The sequence below is a fragment of the Equus asinus genome, chromosome 4, assembly GCF_041296235.1.
Source record: "Equus asinus isolate D_3611 breed Donkey chromosome 4, EquAss-T2T_v2, whole genome shotgun sequence".
Lineage (NCBI taxonomy): Eukaryota > Metazoa > Chordata > Mammalia > Perissodactyla > Equidae > Equus > Equus asinus.
In genome coordinates, this window is record NC_091793.1 from 39,194,363 (window position 1) to 39,212,834 (window position 18,472).

Genomic DNA, 18,472 nt, shown 5'->3' on the forward strand with positions numbered 1-18,472 from the left:
GAACAAAACATTCTTAGGACAACTTGATACCTTGGTTAGTGAGCTGAATTTAGTCAAAAGTGTCTAAATACTTAGACAAGTATGGAGCAAGGCAAACGACTGTGAAACAAATGGTCTTAATGAAAAATAAGATAACTTTGCTAAGATGATTATTTTAAATTCAATTTAAGAAGGTCACTGTGTTTTTAATGTCTGATTTTGAAAATTCAGGACTAAAGGCCCTGAGGTTTTTTTCCTTTAAGGTGCTCTCAGATCAGTGTGAAAAGGCAGACCGGGAGGAGAGACAGCTGGAAAGCTATGAAATAATTCACACCCCCGCTGTGGGCAGGTTGTCAATCACCGTGTGTGAAGCCAGTACAGAGTTTTTTAGTCCATAGTCATTCTTATTTCTACTCAAGGATAGTGTCTTAAAGATGTAGTCAAGTTCCTTGACAGATAGCAGGTAATAGGGGAGGGCATGCTGCCTGGTGTGTGGCGGTGGAGAAAGGGCACAGCTCTCTGCCCCAAACCCCAGGCCCAGTGTTTGTTATAATAGCAGGTTGTAAAGAGAAAAAGCTTCTGTGTGAAAGTGTAGGGTGCAGAGTGCGGAAAGGTTTTTGGCCACATGTCGGTTTTTCTCAGGCATAGATCATAGCGACTGTGAGTAGCATTGTTTCAAATGCAAAGAAGAGCTGAAATGCTACATACTCCTATATATAATTACTTCTAGACATTTGTACTTGATTTCTCCTCCCAAGTTCACCACCCCCTCAATATCCCCAGTCTCAGGAATAGCTCAGGTCTAAAACCTTTGACTTATCCTCAATTCCCCTCATTTCTCTTACAATCAACAGCTAAGTCATCAGCTCTGTCTTCACTGTATATTCTGAGTCACCTTCTTCACCACAACCACTTCAGTACAAGGCACTGTCATCTCTGGCCTCGTCTACTGGGAAAGCCTCTCAGCTAGATTTTTATTCCCCTCCACCCCTGGGTCTTTTCTTTCCACAGCAGCCAAATTCAGTCCCTCTCCATGGTCCATACTATTTGGTCCTCGGCTACATCTTTGACATCATTTCCTCCCAGGATTTTCCCTTGCTCATGCTAGTATAGCCACGCTGACTTCCTCACTGTTCCTCAAACAGGCTAAGCAGGGTCCTGCCTCAGGGTATTTGCACTTGCTGTTCTGCCAGCCTGGAATGCTGATCTTTGTATGGCTTGTTCCCACATTTCATTCAGATTTCCTCCCAAATGACATCTCCTCAAAGAAGTTGTTTCTGACCACCTTCCTTAAGATTTTAGTCTTACCTTGCTTTATGTTTCTTCACAGTATGTCCCACTATCTGATATCTTATTATAGACTTATTTGTTACCTGCTTATTGCCCATCTTCCGCTCTAGAATAAGCTCTGTGAGAACAGAGGCTTTGTTGGTTTTGTTTTGTTCCCCACCATATTGCTAGAGCCTAGAAAAGTGCCTGGCATACAGTAGGGGTTAACAAATATTTTCATTCAACATAAATACCACATATGTTTCTTTATATGTCAGATCCCCATTTATACACTTTCTAGACACATTGAGGCCCTCACACATATTTATATAGTGTGGTCTGCCTTTCAGTGTAAGCCTCTTTACCCGACACGTCAGGCATCCCCAGCTGATGGCAGCACCCAGAGGTGCCACTGAGATGGGGTGCAGGTTAGACAGATGGTCCTGCTCCTAGGCCCTCCACTGTCAAGTGGGTGAAGTTTGTCTTTGACAACCTTGTCTCCCATGGCTCCTTCTGTATCTTTCTTTCCCCACTTTTCCCCTGGCAGCAATTCAGTCAGTGAATATTTTTAAGCACCTGCTTTGTGAAGGGCACTGAGGGTGGATATACAGCTGAGTCTTCTGAGGTCAGATCTTCAAGGAATTTGGTGTCTGGCAGGGGTGGGGGTGATAAGGATGAACCTAGGTGAATATAAAGGCTGTTACATGGGTCAAGTGTCTTGGCCTAGAGCAGTAAGGAACAAGAACTTGAATTTGGCTCATCTAACTCTAAGTCTAGTCTCCTTTCCACTCTGCCATCAAAGCCTGCCTTCTCTCTGGTGCTTCTCTGGATTTCTAAATTTCCTCTAAATCTCCCTCCTCTCCTTCTCTGTATTCAAAGCACCAAATCCTGCACTTCTTGGTGAAGTTATATGTCAACTGATTATCTGATCACAGCAGTTCACAGGCAGTGAGAATGAGTAACAGATTCAGTTCTCTCTGGTGGCATTTGCATTGTAACTTGCTCTTCTCTGCTGCAGCCAGTCTCAAGGAGACACGTGTGTGGGAGATGACCTGTTAATCTATTTTTTGGGGGGTCTGTTGGGGAAAGGATACTACCTTGGGTCTGCTTCCTTACTTTGAGCCTTTCTGCCTCATCCTGCTTCTCCAGGTTTCCAAAGACCAACTTTCTTTCTCCTTCTTTAATACAATTTCTGAAGGGAGGTCGGTGTTTCCTTTTTGGCATTTGAAAGGTGATAAAAGAAGCTAAAGGGGCTCTCTCTCTGTGTCTCTGTATGTGTGTGCATGTGTATGCAGTGGCGTACGGGGTCATTTATAGCAGTATTCATCACCGCTATACCTGTGTTGTACCTTGTACCTTGTACACAGGTACCTTGAACCTGTGTTCATCTAGAGCAATGTGTGTTATCTAGTGGCCACCAGGAAGAAGAAATGGAGCTACCTCAGGCAGCCATCATGCCTAACACTGTTGGAAAATTTCTCTGTAAGGCTGAGAACATGAGGGAAAAGATTGTAGGTGTTCATTCTGTCGTTAGATGTTTCTGTTTCAAGACCAGCCTAGTTCAACTCCTTGCAGGGTACAAGACACTTGTGAATGTAAAATAGCAAGGACTGGTGGCTTTTGTCTTCAAAACTCAATCATTGCTTTTCAAATACTACTTCATCTGTGTTGTAGTCAGCTTGAGCTGTTATAACAAATTATAATAAACTGGGCGGCTTAAACAACAGAAATTTATTTCTCACACTTCCGGAGACTGGGAAGCTGAGACGGGGGTGCCAGCATGGTTGGTTCTGGTGAGGGCCCTCTTCCCGGATGCAGACAGCCAACTTCTTGCTGCGTCCTCACGTGGTGGAAAGGAAGAGCGCTAGCTCTTTGGCTTCTTCTAAGGGCCCTAATTCCATTCATGAGGGCTCCACACTTATGACTTAATTACCTCCCAAAGGCTCTACCTCCAAATACCATCACATTGGGATTAGGGTTTTAGGGTTTCAACATATAGATTTTGGGAGGACATAAACATTCAGTCCATTGCAGTCTGTAAAATGGGAATGGCCACTGTGCACATCTCATAGGATTAAGGTGAGGTGAAACATGTCAATTTATATTGAGCACTCAGAACATTGATTCACATATAAGCATCCTTAGGTCAATCAGCAAATATTTATTTGCTGCCTATAGTGTGCAAGGCATTATTCTAGGGGTTAGGGATACAGTAGTGAACAAAAGACACCTACACCCTGATGGAGCTCACAATTGTTAACAAGCATGATAACAAAGGCAGAGGCAGTATGCAAATCCTGGCAGTCTAGCACCAGAGCCCACAGTATCCTTCATGGCTCCATGGTGCCTCTTCTTCACTGAGAGAGAGAATGCACATAATAAACTTGTGGTCTTGGGTGAACTGAGAGCCTGGGCCTGAGGAATAAAGCCATAGACATGTATTTGGCAGTCATCTACTTGAAGGTGTCAGTTGGAGTCTTTCCATAGGTGATACTGTCCAGGAGAATAGCACTGATGTCAGGAGATCTGGGGACAAAATCTTGAGCAAGACTGACATTTAATGAAGGGGAAGATAGAGGAGGAGGTATGAAAACTCCTGTCACGGTTATTATTACTATTATTCCCTGTGCTTGTCTAGAGGAGTCAGCTAACCTAAGGAACAACATTCAATTAAAAAAGTATTTGTTGTATACCCACCCTGAGCAGAGTTGGTGTGCAACAAATATTTGAGCAAGGCTTGAAAATGGTTCTCCATTAGACAAATACTTTAGTGTTTAATTTTCTAAAATAATTTAGTTTGATGGTCAATTAATTCAAAGTTTTTCAGCTTTTTATAGATCTAGCAAATATATTATCTTATAGTGTGTTTATCATCTAAGTTATTATCCTCTTTTTGTTAAATGTTGGTTGGGGGTTCCTGTCCACAAATTTTCCATACATTTAAGGCCTCCAGTACAGTACCCTCTCTACGTCTTTTTTTTTTTTTTTTTTTGGTCTGTGCCCCCATACTTTAGCACCACTAGTCATTTTAGATTTTCTGGATGGTCTTGATTTTACGTATTCTGATTGGAGACTTAGAAAAAATGATAAGACCATCTGTGACTCTAAAATTCTCTCTTCTTTTCTCTAATCAAAACTTCTCTTTTGTGGTGAATTGATTGCACTAATGGCCTCAATTTTTCATCCTGACCTGCATCCAAGCCATTTACTATATGAATTTTCAGCTTCTTCTCTCAAGAGGTGAAATATATTCTCCCCTCTCAACTTGATTCTGAGTTGATTATGTAGCTTCCTTTCAATCGTTAGCAGATATGATGCAGGCAGAGTAAGCGCTTGCACATTTTCGTTTCTCTCTCTCTGTCTTTGCCATTGAACATGCCTGGGAGAGCATGTTAGAGGATGGGGCACATGGACTGGAACCACGTTACCCCAGTTGTCTCATCTCAGATCAGTTGACTCTCATACCCCAGCAGACCAAAGCCAACTGCCCAATGGGAAGGAGCCAGCTGAGATCAGAAGAAATTTCCAGCCAAGCCTAGCTAAATTAGTCACCCGCAGACTCATGAGCTAAACGAATGCTTATTGCTTTAAGCTACTGCATTTTCAGACTGTTTGTTGCATAACATTGCTGTGCCAATGGATAACTGATAATGCTTCCCATAAATCTTAGGATCTTGGAAGCTACCCATTCATTAAACAAAAATCGAGTGCCTTCTATTTGCAAAGCATTGTGTAAAATGCTTTATTAGATTATTTTATTTAATCCTGACAACAATATTATCTAGAAGATTATCCAAATTTTAGAGGAAGGGAAATTAAAATTTAGAGAATGTTAAGTGACTTGCCCAAGGTAGTAAAATGGTAAGAAATAGAGGTGGAGTCTAACCCTGGAAGACTGCTTTTAGAGCCCCTGTGCTTTCACTGTCGGTGCTCGCAGTTTACTCCTCTGGTCTCCCCTGCCCACCTCCACCTCTGAATCAGGAAAACACCCTGCGTTCCAACCCAGGATGCACAGACCATTTTTATACTTAGTTCCCCTTCATACCACTCCTCCTACAGCCAGTGTAAATGGCCATCTTCCTCATTAGTCTGGAAGTTCTTTTGAGGGTAAGGACTGTAAGATACTTATCATATCATTTCCCACAGCTACCAAGCAATACAATTTTTAAAAAGACAATGATCTTACTCAAGTTTTAGGAAATCTAATTTCAAAAAAGCAACTTATACCAAACTAAGAAAGACTCTACTAGAGAATACACACACACACACATTTTAAAGGGGGCTGTTATCCCACATTAATCTAATTTGTGGAAAGCACAGTAGAGGGTTTTTCCTATTTTGTTAAACAGTTTTAGGTGTGTGGTGTTTGACTGATGTCTACAAAAATAAAACTCTCCTGGCTCATGTTTTATTTTGTTAATATTAGAAACAGGGATTGATATAAAACTGGCACTGAATAATTTCTGTTTTGCAGTTAGTTTCTTCATTTAAGAAATTGTTTTATGATTTAGTCACTTGCCCTGTACTTTAGGTATGCTGCCACCAGGTGGCAGCAGGGTGCCAGACATAAGGTCTGAACGCTAAGGAATTTACATGCTCTCTGAGGTTCAAGGTAACAGCTCTTTGCTTGAGTTCAAAAATAACTTGAGCCTACAGATATCCAATTTAACAGGCTTTCTGCTTTAGTAAAACAGCTAAACTTAAATGCTAAATCAACCTTAAATATCTTTAAAGCAGAAATAAATCCTAAACTATAAAATCACCTACCTAATCTCTTTCCTCCCCCGCTTTGAATTATTTTCATAATGGGTAGATTCTAACACTAATCTTACATACTTACTTTGGTGATAATGTTAACGTTTATGATTTACTCTGAGTCTTTACTTATTGTCACTCTCTTCCATGGCAGCTCGAATGTCAGGCTTCAAAATTCTTAATAGTTTTCCTCTAACAAAAAGACCTCTTCGGCTTCCCTTTCATCTGCGAAAGTAGAAGTTATCTTCTCAGTCTGATCTCAGATCTTCTCCCAAGGAAGACCCAAAGCATTTCTCCATCACGATAGTATGACAAGTGTTGTGTTTGCACTTTTTGGAGGACCTTTTCCTTTTTTATTTTCTACACTACAGAAAAATTCTTTAGAATATTTCCCCTCTCAAAGCTCCTAGAAGCACAGAGCCAGTTTACTGCATTTACCTATTTAACTGCAACACAAATGAATCTCCTTAGCAACAGGCTGTGCACTAAATATCTCCAGAAAAGAGTTCTTGAAGAAAAAAGTCCTCATACTATATTAGGAATCTGAACAAAATTCAGAGTAAAAACTCAACTGACTTCATTATAATTAATGATACTACATATTTAAAAGCAGTAGTTTTAATGTAAAAGAAATACTGAGCTACCTCAAAAAGCAGACAGAAGTTCCCACTCTTATGGATCATCAAGCCAAAACCTTGGCATAGATTCTCGAAGGGTTTGGGATTATGGATGATAAATTGAGAATGAGTACATCCCTAACTTCTGAGCCACTACCCTGCTCTGCCCTCAGGCCTTTCGCTTCAAGAATAAAGAGAACTGGATGGCTGAGAGGCAAGGGCCAATGTTCTGCAGCAGGGGAAAAAAGACATTAGCAATTCCGTACCTGAGCATAGTCAAAAAAAAAAAAAAAGAAAGAGGAGGGGAAGGGAAAGACCCTCTGCAGCTTTATCGTAAATGTTGCTACACATTCACCCACAACAGGAGTGGAAAGATTTTGAGCAGGACTAAGCAGTGAGTGTTTGGACAGAGCTGGTAGAGCATGATGATACCTGTTGGGCCAGGTGGGAGGCTGAGAGCCAGGGCAGGAGACAGGGGTTGGAGCTGGGAACAGGGCAAGAGAGAGGCTGAGCAGGATTCCTAGAGGCCAGAGTCTGCATATTACACAGGGCTATCGGTGTTCTCAAGGGAGAGTCCCAAGAGTGAGAAGCAAATGGCAACTAAGCTGTGAAAGCACGCTCCAAGGGAGCTAGCCAGCTCCCAGCCTAACTCTGGGAGAGGGATCTGGGGAAGAGAGAAAGAAAACATAGAGACAAAGAAAAAAAAAATACGGAGAGATGAGAAAGGGATGGATAATAAAAAGCTCTCACGTGATTTTGGTCTCACAGGAAACCTATGAGGCCAGGAAGGCAGGTATTATTATCCTCTACTTACAAATGATAAACTGAAGCCCAGAGTCAGTAAGTGACTTTTTAAGGTCATATACTGAGTGGCAGGTGTAGGAATCAAAGTCAAGTGACCTGATTCCAAGATAAAGAAGAAAGAAGAGAGGGAGCATTTGAAACACTGACATACCATATGTCATACCCTTTACTTTATAAACAGTAAGTAAATTTTTCACATAACCAAGGCGTAGCCTTTTAAGGGTTAAAATGAACCAATTTTATCCACTATTGAAAAGCACTTCTGAAATGTATTATATTTGCCCTTGCCTTCCTTTGAATACTGACTATAATTTACCTTCTTCCAGATATGTGGGGTCACAATGGTGAAAATTGACTCCATATTTAATGATCATCCAATTCAGGGATACCCTCAGGTTCTGAGGAGGCATACAGGTTTTATTACTGTCATGTCTAATATATTCATGGCTAGAAATAGCTGTATAGCAGAACCGGCTGACTCAGCTTCCTCTTCCGTCACAGTCAGCTCTTCCTTCTTAAGTGTCTCGGCTTCTGGCTCCTGCCTACTGCTTCTGATCATGTCATTTCCCTGATTAAAATCCTTTTAATGGCTCCCCACTGATTATAGCAGTGGTTTTCAACTCAGGCTGCACATTAAAATCACCTGGGGAGCTTTCAGAAAATTCCTGATGCCAAGATGCTACCACCAAAGATTTTGATTCAGTTGTTTAGGTGTGGGGCCCTACCCTACAGGGATTAACATAAATAGATGGACTTGGGCTTCTGGCCAAGAAGGAGTAATAGGGATTGGATTTACTCCTCTGCCCACACCTAAAACAACGGAAAATGTAGAAAAAATATGTGAAACATTGGTTTTCAAGACATTGGATGTGAGGCAATGAAGGACACTGATCCCTGAGAAATGAGAAACAAACAGAGTCCTATAATTGCCCTAGTTTATGACCTTGAGAGAATTCCCAGGCCACAGTGCAGGGAGGGAGAACCTAGAAGGAGCCTGGAAGACTCTTTGAACTGAGAAGATGGAGCTGAGAGTCCAAGGGGACCGAAGTGGAAAGAGTTTTCTGGGCCGAGTACCAGAGAGAAGAGAGTACTGATCAACACACCCATATGAGGATACTGAGGCCAGATAAAAAATCACCTGAAAAGATTAGTGACAACAGTGCTTAGGACTCAAACAGGGTTGATAATAGGCTGTGCTATTCAGACTAGAACGCCATGAAATTCACAGGGCACTGTTAGCGTGCTCAGGAGCATCTCGCGTTGGTAGTGTGGAAGTATTAGCCATAGAGCAAATGATGCTCTGGTCTCACCTAACAAATCTTAAAAGCAAGACCTGAGGGGCTGGCCCGGTGGCGCAGTGGTTAAGTGCGCACGTTGTGCTTCAGCGGCCCGGGCTTCACCGGTTTGGATCCTGGTGTGGACATGGCACCGCTCAGAAGGTCATGCTGTGGCAGGCATCCCACATATAAAGTAGAGGAAGACGGGCATGGATGTTAGCTCAGGGCCAGTCTTCCTCAGCAAAAAGAGGAGGATTGGCGGCAGATGTTAGCTCAGGGCTAATCGTCCTAAAAAAAAAAAAAAAAGCAAGACCTGAAAGGATAAAAGTGCATCCAAGGAGCTTCTCTGTGTCTCAGAACAATATTTATAGGAATATAAAATATCCAGCACCCAACAAGGTAAAATTCGTAATGTCTGGTATAGGATAAAAATTATCAGGCATGTCAAGAACAATGATGAGAAAAAGCAATCAATCCAAATGGACCCAAAACTGACACAGATGTTAGAATTAGAAGATAAGGGCATTACAATGGTTATTATAACTGCATTCCATATGTCCAACAAATTAGAGGAAAGATTAAGCATGTTAAATAGAGTTGTGGACAATATAAAAAAGACTCAAGTTTAACCTCTGGAGATGGAAACTATAATCTTTGAGATGAAAAATACGTGGATGGTAATAATGGCAGATTAGATATTACAAGCAGAAAAGATTAGTAAACTTGAACACACAGCAAGAGAAACTATTTAAATGAGTCACAGAGAGAAAAAATATTGAAAAAAATGGATAGAGCATTGGTGAGCTGTGGCCCAACTTCAAATGGCCTAATATACATGTGATTGGAGTTTCCTAAGAGAAGAGAGAAAAGGAGGGGGCAAAAGACAATATTTTAAGAAATGATGACCATGGTGCAGCTGATATGGAAAACAGTACGGAGGATTCTCAAAAAATTAAAAATAGAATTACCATATGATCCAGCAATCCCACTTCTAGGCATATATCCAAAAGAATTAAAAACAGGATCTTGAAGAGATACTTGCAAACCCATGCTCATTGCAGCATTATGCAGAGTAGACAAGAGGTAGAAGCAAACTAAATGTCCATCAACAGATAAATGGATAAAGGAAATGTGGTATATACACACAATGGGATATTATTCAGCTTTAAAAAGGAGGACATCCTGTAATGTGCTACAACGTGGATGAACTTTGAGGATATTATGCTAAGTGAAATAAGCCAGTCACAAAAAGACAAATACTGCATGATTCCACTCATTTGAGGTTTCTAAAGTAGTCAAACTCTTAGATACAGAAAGTATGATCGTGTTTTCAAGGGGCTATGGAGAGGGGAAAAGGGGAGTTGTTCAGTGGATAAAAAGTTTAAGTTTTGCAAGATGATAAAGTTCTAGAGATCTAGCTGCACAACAATGTGCATATAGTTAATACTACTGTACCATACACTTAAAAATGGTTAAGATGGTAAATTTTCTGTGTTTTGACCACAAAAAAAAATGACTGTGGTAATGGTTGTATAACTCTGTGACTATACTAAAAATGATTGAGTTGTACACTATAAATGAGTGAACTGTCTGACATGCGAATTATATCTGAATAAAGCTGTAAAAATAAGTTGAGGATATTATACAGCAGTGAGAGAGAATGAACAATCCTACAACTGCATGCAATATAATGTAAATGAAAGAAGCTACATGCAGGAAAATACTGTACAAAAGCAAGCAAACTGAACTCTCCCATGAGAAGTAAGGATGGTAGTTGCTTTGGGAGGCCTGGGAAGACTAGTGGCTGGAAGGGGCCACAAGGGGCCTTTTGGGTACCAGTAATTTTCTGTTTCTTGTCCTGGGTGCTAGGTGCATGTGTGTACTCTTTTTGTGAAAATTTATTAAGCTCTATGCTTATGATATATATGGACTTTTGTATGCATGTTATACTTCTATAAAAAACGTTTTGAAAAGTTGAAAGAAAAGAAAGAAAGAAATTACTTCATGGAAAAAAAGAAATAATGACCAAAAATTTTCTGCATTTGATAAAAACTGTAGACCTCATATCTAAGAAGCTCAAGAAACTTCACATGTAAGAAACATGAAGGAAATGCCATCAGGTACATTATAGTCAAATTGCTCAAAAACAGTGATAAAGAGAATGCCTTAAGTGCAGCTATGGGGAAAAAAGACATGGTGTGTACAGAGGAACAACAAGAAGAAACGAAAAACAAGAAAAGAGAGATAAAAGCAGATTTCTTGTCAGAAATAATGCAGAAGAGAGGATGTTGTATCAACATCTTTAAAGTACTGATACCCTAGAATTCTATTCCCAGCAAAACTATCTTTCAAAAATGCTTTCAAAAATGAGGGCAAAATGGTGTTTCTACCAGCAGGCCCACATTATAAAAAAGGTAAGGGAAGACCTTCAAGTAGAAGAAAATGACAGCAGATGGAAATATGGCTATATGCAAAGGAATGAAGAACAGGATGGCTTCATGGATGTGTGACCCGTGTGGTTGCATAAGGTCCTACACTTTAAAGGGCGCTGGGCTTGCTTTAATGTTTTGCTATCATTGTCTTAAAATTTTAAATAAGGTTCGAACAAGGGGCCCTATACTTTTGTTTTGCACTGGACTCTCAAATTATGAATAATTAATAATGGTCCTGATGAAGAATACTCTGTAGCCCATTGTGGGGGCAAGGTGGAGAAGGCTGGAATGCTAGGCTTGGCTTAGATCTGGGTCATATGCTCCGGCATGAAATAGGAAAGGGGTGGAGGTGGCTTCTTCAGAGGAAATTTAGAGTGCTTTAATTTAATTTAACTTAATTATTTTTTTTTCTAACTCATTTTATTTATTTATTTATTTTTTGAGGAACATTAGCCCTGAGCTAACATCTGCCACCAATCCTCCTCTTTTTGCTGAGGAAGACTGGCCCTGAGCTAACATCCGTACCCATCTTCCTCTACTTTATATGTGAGACGCCTGCCACAGCATGGCTTGACAAGTGGTATGTAGGTCCACACCCAGGATCCGAATCAGTGAACCCCAGGCCGCCAAATCAGAATTTTTGAACTTAATGACTGTGCCACCTGGCTGGCCCTGGAGTGCTTTAATTTTACTTAGGAGATGAATGAATGAAACCTGGGTGGGGGAAAAAAATGGCCACTACAATAACGTTTTTTTGAAGGTAGAAATTTCTAGATAATCAGAACATGATTTTCCTTTTTGCACAGAGATGGATCATAAATGGCTAAAATCAGAAAGTTTCAGTTCTCCATGAAGTTCATTTGTTGCTGGGTGCTCAAGACTGTGTCTTCAGTCCAAAATGCCTTGTTTACTTTCACTGTGTGTGTGTCTGTGTGCTTTACTAATTTGATATCAACACTTTAATAATGCCTATTCCAAAATTTGGGCCAAGTGAGGGGAGCTTCAAGAGACTCCCTAGAAGTGCTTGCAGTTTAGATGCAGTGAGTAGGGGTGGGGGAGTCCAGGGGCTTTACCTGATGCCAGCCTGAAGATGTCTGAAGCTCAGAGGCTGTATCGAGCTGTCCTGAAGGCTTATGAAGAGCTATACTGTATATGGATATAAACGAAATGCTTAAACCCACAGATAATTTATGAAGTTTGCTCTACACTTGAATACTCATATCTAGTTATTTAGTTAAAGTCTTCAGCTTTGATTAAAGTTGTTAATATTTGAAGTGTTGACTGATATAGCCTTCCTGGTGTGGTAATATGAATATTTCTCTCATTTATTAATGTCCTATAGTGAAGGCATAACCTTTTACTTAAAATAATTGGTTTGGAGATGGAATTATAACATTCATCCTCTCTATTCCTCCCCTGCAATTTGTGAATTTTACTGATTATTCTTCTTGGTTGGGAGTATGTTACCATTTGCCTTTATCCAATATGTACACACACACACACACACACACACACACACACTCACACTCACATACACAATGCAAAAAAGACTTCTAAGGAATAAATTTAATTGCAATTATAACAATGAGAGTAGAGTAGATAGGAGTGTGAGTTTATAATGCTGACAATGAAATAAAAACATCAAAGCCAGGAATGAGTTAAATTTGATACTGATAGGACTAACCTGCAGCATAAATTCACACTGTTAAAGATTTAAAACAAAATTAGAATGTTTCCTTTTAAAATTTCTCAGTACACCTCTAAGTGATTAGATATTCACAGAATTTCCTCATAAAATTAGAAATTAAATCAACAATATTGCAGAAGAAAAAATAAAAAGAAATCTGACAGTCCTAAACAAAAGAATAATATAAGTATAGTTTCAATCTTAATTAGGCAAGAAGCAAATGATCTAATCAATTTACTGTTAGAAAAATAAGTCCCATTGATTTTCATGCGACACATACGGGTATTGCTACCTTAGTTATTTTATTTGTTTCTACCCAAAGGTATTTAAAACACAACCAACCACTGTAGTTAGATTTTTAAAGCTATTCTTGTACTATGAGCAGAGATTTAAGAATGCACTGAAGCCTGAATTTTATTTTGTTCATTCAATAGGTACTTTTATTATTATCAACACTGTAGGATATCATAAGCCTTGGCTAGATTTATTTCCTTGGTAATTAATGGTAAAGTCAATGGGAAGAAATTAATATGTTCTACACTGAGATTCAAAAATTAATAAATTGGACAGGGTTCAAATTTATTTGGTCTTACCAAAATCTTCTTGGTAGGTACACAGTAGTAAATACAGTAAAGTAGCATTGTTTTCATAATTGCAAAACTTTTTTGTCTAGAAAATGGATAATTGCATGGAGATTTCATAATTATCCATTAGATATTTCATGCAGAAAATACACAGCCCTTTTATCTAACATTTCTCCCATGCAGGACTGTTGAGGTTGTCAACAGCAGTAGGAACTGTTGTACAAACTTGATAATACCAAATGCAAGGCCTGAGTAACCTTCTGAGTTAAAAACGTTTATGTACGTATGCACTATTAATTAGTCTTTAATTCTCTTAACCAGCCTTTGGAGGGGACTATAATTCAAGGGAGAGGTTTATCCAGTTAGCTTCTGCAGAGGGAACAATTTGCCTGACAATCTCTCCCAAGATATTCACATCTTAACACTAAACATCAATGCAAAAGTGAAAGTAGTATTAATGATGTTATTAATGACAGTGGCAGACACAGAGGCCAAATAGAGCTATTGATAAAACATCAGCATCTGAATATGAAGCACAGATTAGGAAATAAAGGGAACAATTATTGGCTTATGCTTCATTCTGTAAGTCTAGACACACATGGGCCTGTAAAATTGGCAATAGCTGATGTCTTAAGAGTTCCCCTTTGCTTGATTTCCACTGCTGACAACACTGATATTAAGATATGAGGTTTTCACTACTCTTCCTCACCCCTACACTTTGGGTAGCTTTGTGACCAAAACCCTTACTAGGTTATTCAAGTAATCTTGGTTTTCAAAGGCAATAATACACTCCAAAAAGAAAAAGCTCTTTGGGGACTTTCTGAAAGATTATAATTTCACATGTATCTGTACTTTGAAGTCACAACTTTGTATAGTTTTCATTTCCTCATGAAAATTCTTTGAATAAACTCATTATACTCATGAGAATGTATTACTACTTATCTAGTAGCAGATGTAATTCCAGGTGAAATTGGAGGCTTAATCAATACTATTTAGGATGCTGAAGTTATTTGTAACCATATCAGCAGTCAGCCTCCTCACCCTCTGTTCTCCTCCCCTCCACCAGCAGACCTCTGTATGGAAGACAGCCTACACTCTCTCTTCACTTTATGTAAAACAGCAGTTATTGGAGCCATTTGGTTTCCTTAAAACTAGCCGCTCGTTACAAAGATTCAGGATGTGAATTTCCCTAGAAAGCTTTGCTCTAAATCAAGGTGACTTGACTTTCCCTTCCGGCTAGAAAACAGTAAATTATGTGGACTCAATATAGAATTAGTAGGCCCATAGATTATATATGAGGTGATCTTATATTTGGGTACCCTCCCTCATTAGTTAGGATAAATAAAAACTTAAATTTGAGACCAGTCAAATGTTTTGTAAGCCAGAAGGCACACATTGTGCCTTTCTCTCATTTTAAAACCCAGCAACTCTAAACCATCAAATGAACTTCTCTTGTAGCAGCTCTAGTGGGCATAAAAATTTTGTTGTCTGATTTCCAAGTCTAAAGGTAAAGATCAGTTTTTGTCTACAATAAATATATGTGCGGAGTTAAATGACCTGCAAAGCCTCCTCATGCAGAGTATGAACTTGCTCGTAAAGACGTCACAAGGCACTTTAAATCCTCAGTTTACTTTAAGGAAAATATACCAGGTTGGTGTTACATATAGATGTTGTACTCCAGGCCAGAGGAATTTGGCCTCAGGGTCTAAAACACAGTGACTATGTTTTCCAATTCTGATACAATGCTCGTGACAGGCACTTCTCTCCAGATTGAAGTCAGAGTGTATGATAACAAATGTAGCTAAAGGAAAAATGCTTAAAGAGTCAGCATGAGTGGAAAAGGCTATCCTTCTGTCCCAGCTAAAGGCTGGATGGCCCTGTGGGTGGGGGTGGTTCAGTCCCTGAGCCCCAGCAGTAAAGCTGAGGCCTTCTGGCATCACCGTCCCTGCAGTCACTGCAGCCATCCACAAGGTCCAGCCACAGTGACTGAACAGGGATCTCTTGGCTGCTGGTACCGGCAGCACTGGGGAAAGGGTGGGTCCAAGCCCACACCTTAACCACCAGCCCCAGCATTTGGATTTTGAGACATATAGTTCTGCTTCTATGAAAACATTTTATAATGGAGTTCGATTGGAATCCGTTCTTTTCAATGAGGGATTACTGCTAATGCCAGTTAGGTGAGTGACTCATGTGCTACCCATCAAGTTTGTTCTTCAGTGGGGAGCAATATTATTTAGAAGACGTTACATAGAGATATTTGTCAAGTTATATCATTGACCAGAATGCAACTTAATTGGAAGCATGTTTGTTTATCTGTGGAAAGTACACCTTTAGCAAATGGCTAAGAGTAGCCATAAGATGAGTGTCGAGTCCTCAGTGGAGAACTGAAATCTCCGATGCAACCGAAAAGCAATACAGTTCCAAGTAGTTCCATTGCCACACAGACCAAGAACAAAATTAATCAGAGGCTGTTAGTCAGCCAGTGAGTTTCTTCTGAAATAGTGATAGCTTTTGTGAGGGGATAGGACAGAAAGCTAAGAGTAGCTGATGGCAAATTAGAAGAAGGAGCCAAGAATTTGTCCGTTTAAAGTGATTTTTAAAGAAAAGTTTTTATGAGATGTTCCATAAAATATATTATTTTTAAGACAGAATTTTAAAAGCAAAGAATAATTACTACTAATAAGCATCATTTAAAATAATTAATGACATGTAATATGTAGAGACGGGACTTTTGGAGACAAAATTCCATAAGGAATAGGACAGAGCACTGTTGAACCAGCAGAAATCTATTTGCTTTATCTTTCAGTTTATGAATACTTTTTTTCCCAGTTATTAGAATATAAAACTTAAATCTAAGAAACTGTCTAAAAGATTAAATGATTTCTTACTCACTTTTGAAAAGAAATGTTCATGATACCAAATATAATATGAAGGCATGATCAGTAAACACTGTCTTTTCATCTCTTTCATTCCTTTATGCCATTAGAAATAAAATAGTAGTAAAAGTGAAATTAGAAAATTATCAGTAACAAAACGATTTATGCAGATTTAGTTGATCTCTTTGGGCTTGAATACATGGCAAAATATGTTGGCCAGTTTTTATAGAAAATCTATGCCAAGTATATGAATAAAACAGAGACAATTTAAGATTAGATATAAACTCTGGAAAAGAACATTTTTATATTACAGCAGCCTATTTAATAAGAACAAAAACAGTCTCTTCAAGTATGGGGTTTGTATATGCAGTTAAGGAATGGAGACAGGAAACATAATAGAGATAGAATACTAAAAAAGATAACTTTAATCTTTAACAATGAATAGAAGCAAAGATCAGAATAAGACTCTGTTATCATGCTCATATCCTAAATTGACAGAATCTCCTAAAATGGAAAACCCAAAAATGTTTGGAAGATTTTCTTAGATAATGCAAAACACCCTGAGAGTCCTCTTAGTTCTCCACGTCAAAACTTCAAAAGACAGTGACTGTGGGGTTGACTAGGAACCAAGAGAGATATATATTTAAAACAGAAGGCATATCTGCAAATCCTTGCATATCCAAGCAGTTACAAAGAAAGAAAAAATTACCCACCTATAATAGGACTTTAATTTACCAAGGGTTGAATGGCTAAGATGTCTTTAAGAGACCAACTTACATTAATAAGTTCAACCTCCCAGATTTTTTTCAACAGGTCCATCGATGTGTAGCCATTAATTAGAAAGGCTTTGGTGTAGTCACCTAGTTCAATGGAATCCAGCCACTCAGCGACAGAGGTGGGATGGTAGCCATCATGGCCAATGGGTCTCATCTGTAATTAAGAAAATCACATTAGGATTAATTTAAACTGTTTGCTTTGTGTTCCAACAACAGAATGCATCTTGCTACTTGGAACTTCATCTGGTGTGAAACAAAAGATCTTTCTGGACAAGAAAATAAGGGCAACCAAAATGCTTCATGCACAATTCTAAAGCATTAATAATTTTCATGCTGAATTAGTTTCCAAAACTGCACCCAGAAATTTCCAATTTAGCTGCTAAATCAACTCCATATTTGAGAGAACTAAATATGTCAAACTTCTGTTATAGGCATTATTGGCATTCTGTTGAATGGAATTTAAAATGATGGCAGGCGAGCAGTATTGAACTCAATGCTGAAGGCACAAGGAACTGCACTCCCAAAATGTAGATGATAATTCTCATATGCACAACATCAAAGCATGTGAAAATACTGCATGACTTAAACATCCAAAGGAATTCATGCTTATGCAAGACATGTACCGTAGGTAGCACAAACATGCTGGAGAAACATCTCTCTGTGGAGAGCCAGTAAAGAAGAGGCTTTGGGCTGCTTAGAGGCCATGTGTGCTGCATAGACTCTACAGTATGTTAGACATGAAGAGAGAACTTGCTGGCAGACAGGTTCCTATTTTTTGTCAGCTATATACAGAGTTTTTTTTTTTTTTTAATTTAGGAGAACAAAGAAGTGTGACAGCAACATAATGTTTCTGAGTTTAAATTAGAGTGTGAAAGTAATTTAAGCAAGAGAAACTTCTGGGTTTAAAATTTTGTATGGATTATTCTAGTCCTGTAGCTTTTATTTGAAATTTTAGTTGAATTTGTGATTCTTGGTTTTTGAAGTAACTCGCTGCTAAGATTTGTGCTGCTTTGCATGCCATACCATAGGTCTAATACTTCAGTTATTAAGGACAGTTGGCACCTCATCAACCTGATGTGATCCTTCAGTGAAATTCATGATGGGAACAGCAAAAACTGGGCAAAATACAACATAGATCTTCCTCTGCACTCAGATTCAAAGAGATAAATATTAATGGAAATCTATATGATTCTGACTTGTGAACAGAGAAAAGATTAGTCTGCGTGCCAGGGATTCAGATTTTAATCTTAAACATTTTAGACTTTCTGTCACTATGCAGAGTTCTCACTTTTGAGATTCTCCTTACTCCTCCTTCTTCTTTTTTTTTTTTGATGAGGAAGATTGGCCCTGAGCTACCATCTGTTGCCAGTCTTCCTCTTTTTGCTGGAGGAAGATTATTGCTGAGCTAACATCTGT

The 18,472-nt window shown here is 39.0% G+C and overlaps 1 protein-coding gene and 1 long non-coding RNA gene across 19 annotated transcripts in view; one reads left to right on the forward strand and one right to left on the reverse strand.

The window, feature by feature from the left end:
* ANKS1B (ankyrin repeat and sterile alpha motif domain containing 1B) overlaps positions 1-18,472 on the reverse strand; it is a 1,016,307-nt gene that overhangs the window by 253,299 nt on the left and 744,536 nt on the right. For all 17 annotated transcript variants that reach the window (XM_044745264.2, XM_044745227.2, XM_044745210.2 and 14 more), the window contains one exon: positions 17,058-17,210. In XM_044745264.2, the coding sequence (XP_044601199.1) occupies positions 17,058-17,210 (153 nt within the window). The remainder of the gene's footprint in view (positions 1-17,057; positions 17,211-18,472) is intronic.
* LOC139045055 (uncharacterized) overlaps positions 1-18,472 on the forward strand; it is a 36,623-nt gene that overhangs the window by 11,297 nt on the left and 6,854 nt on the right. The window lies entirely within an intron of this gene.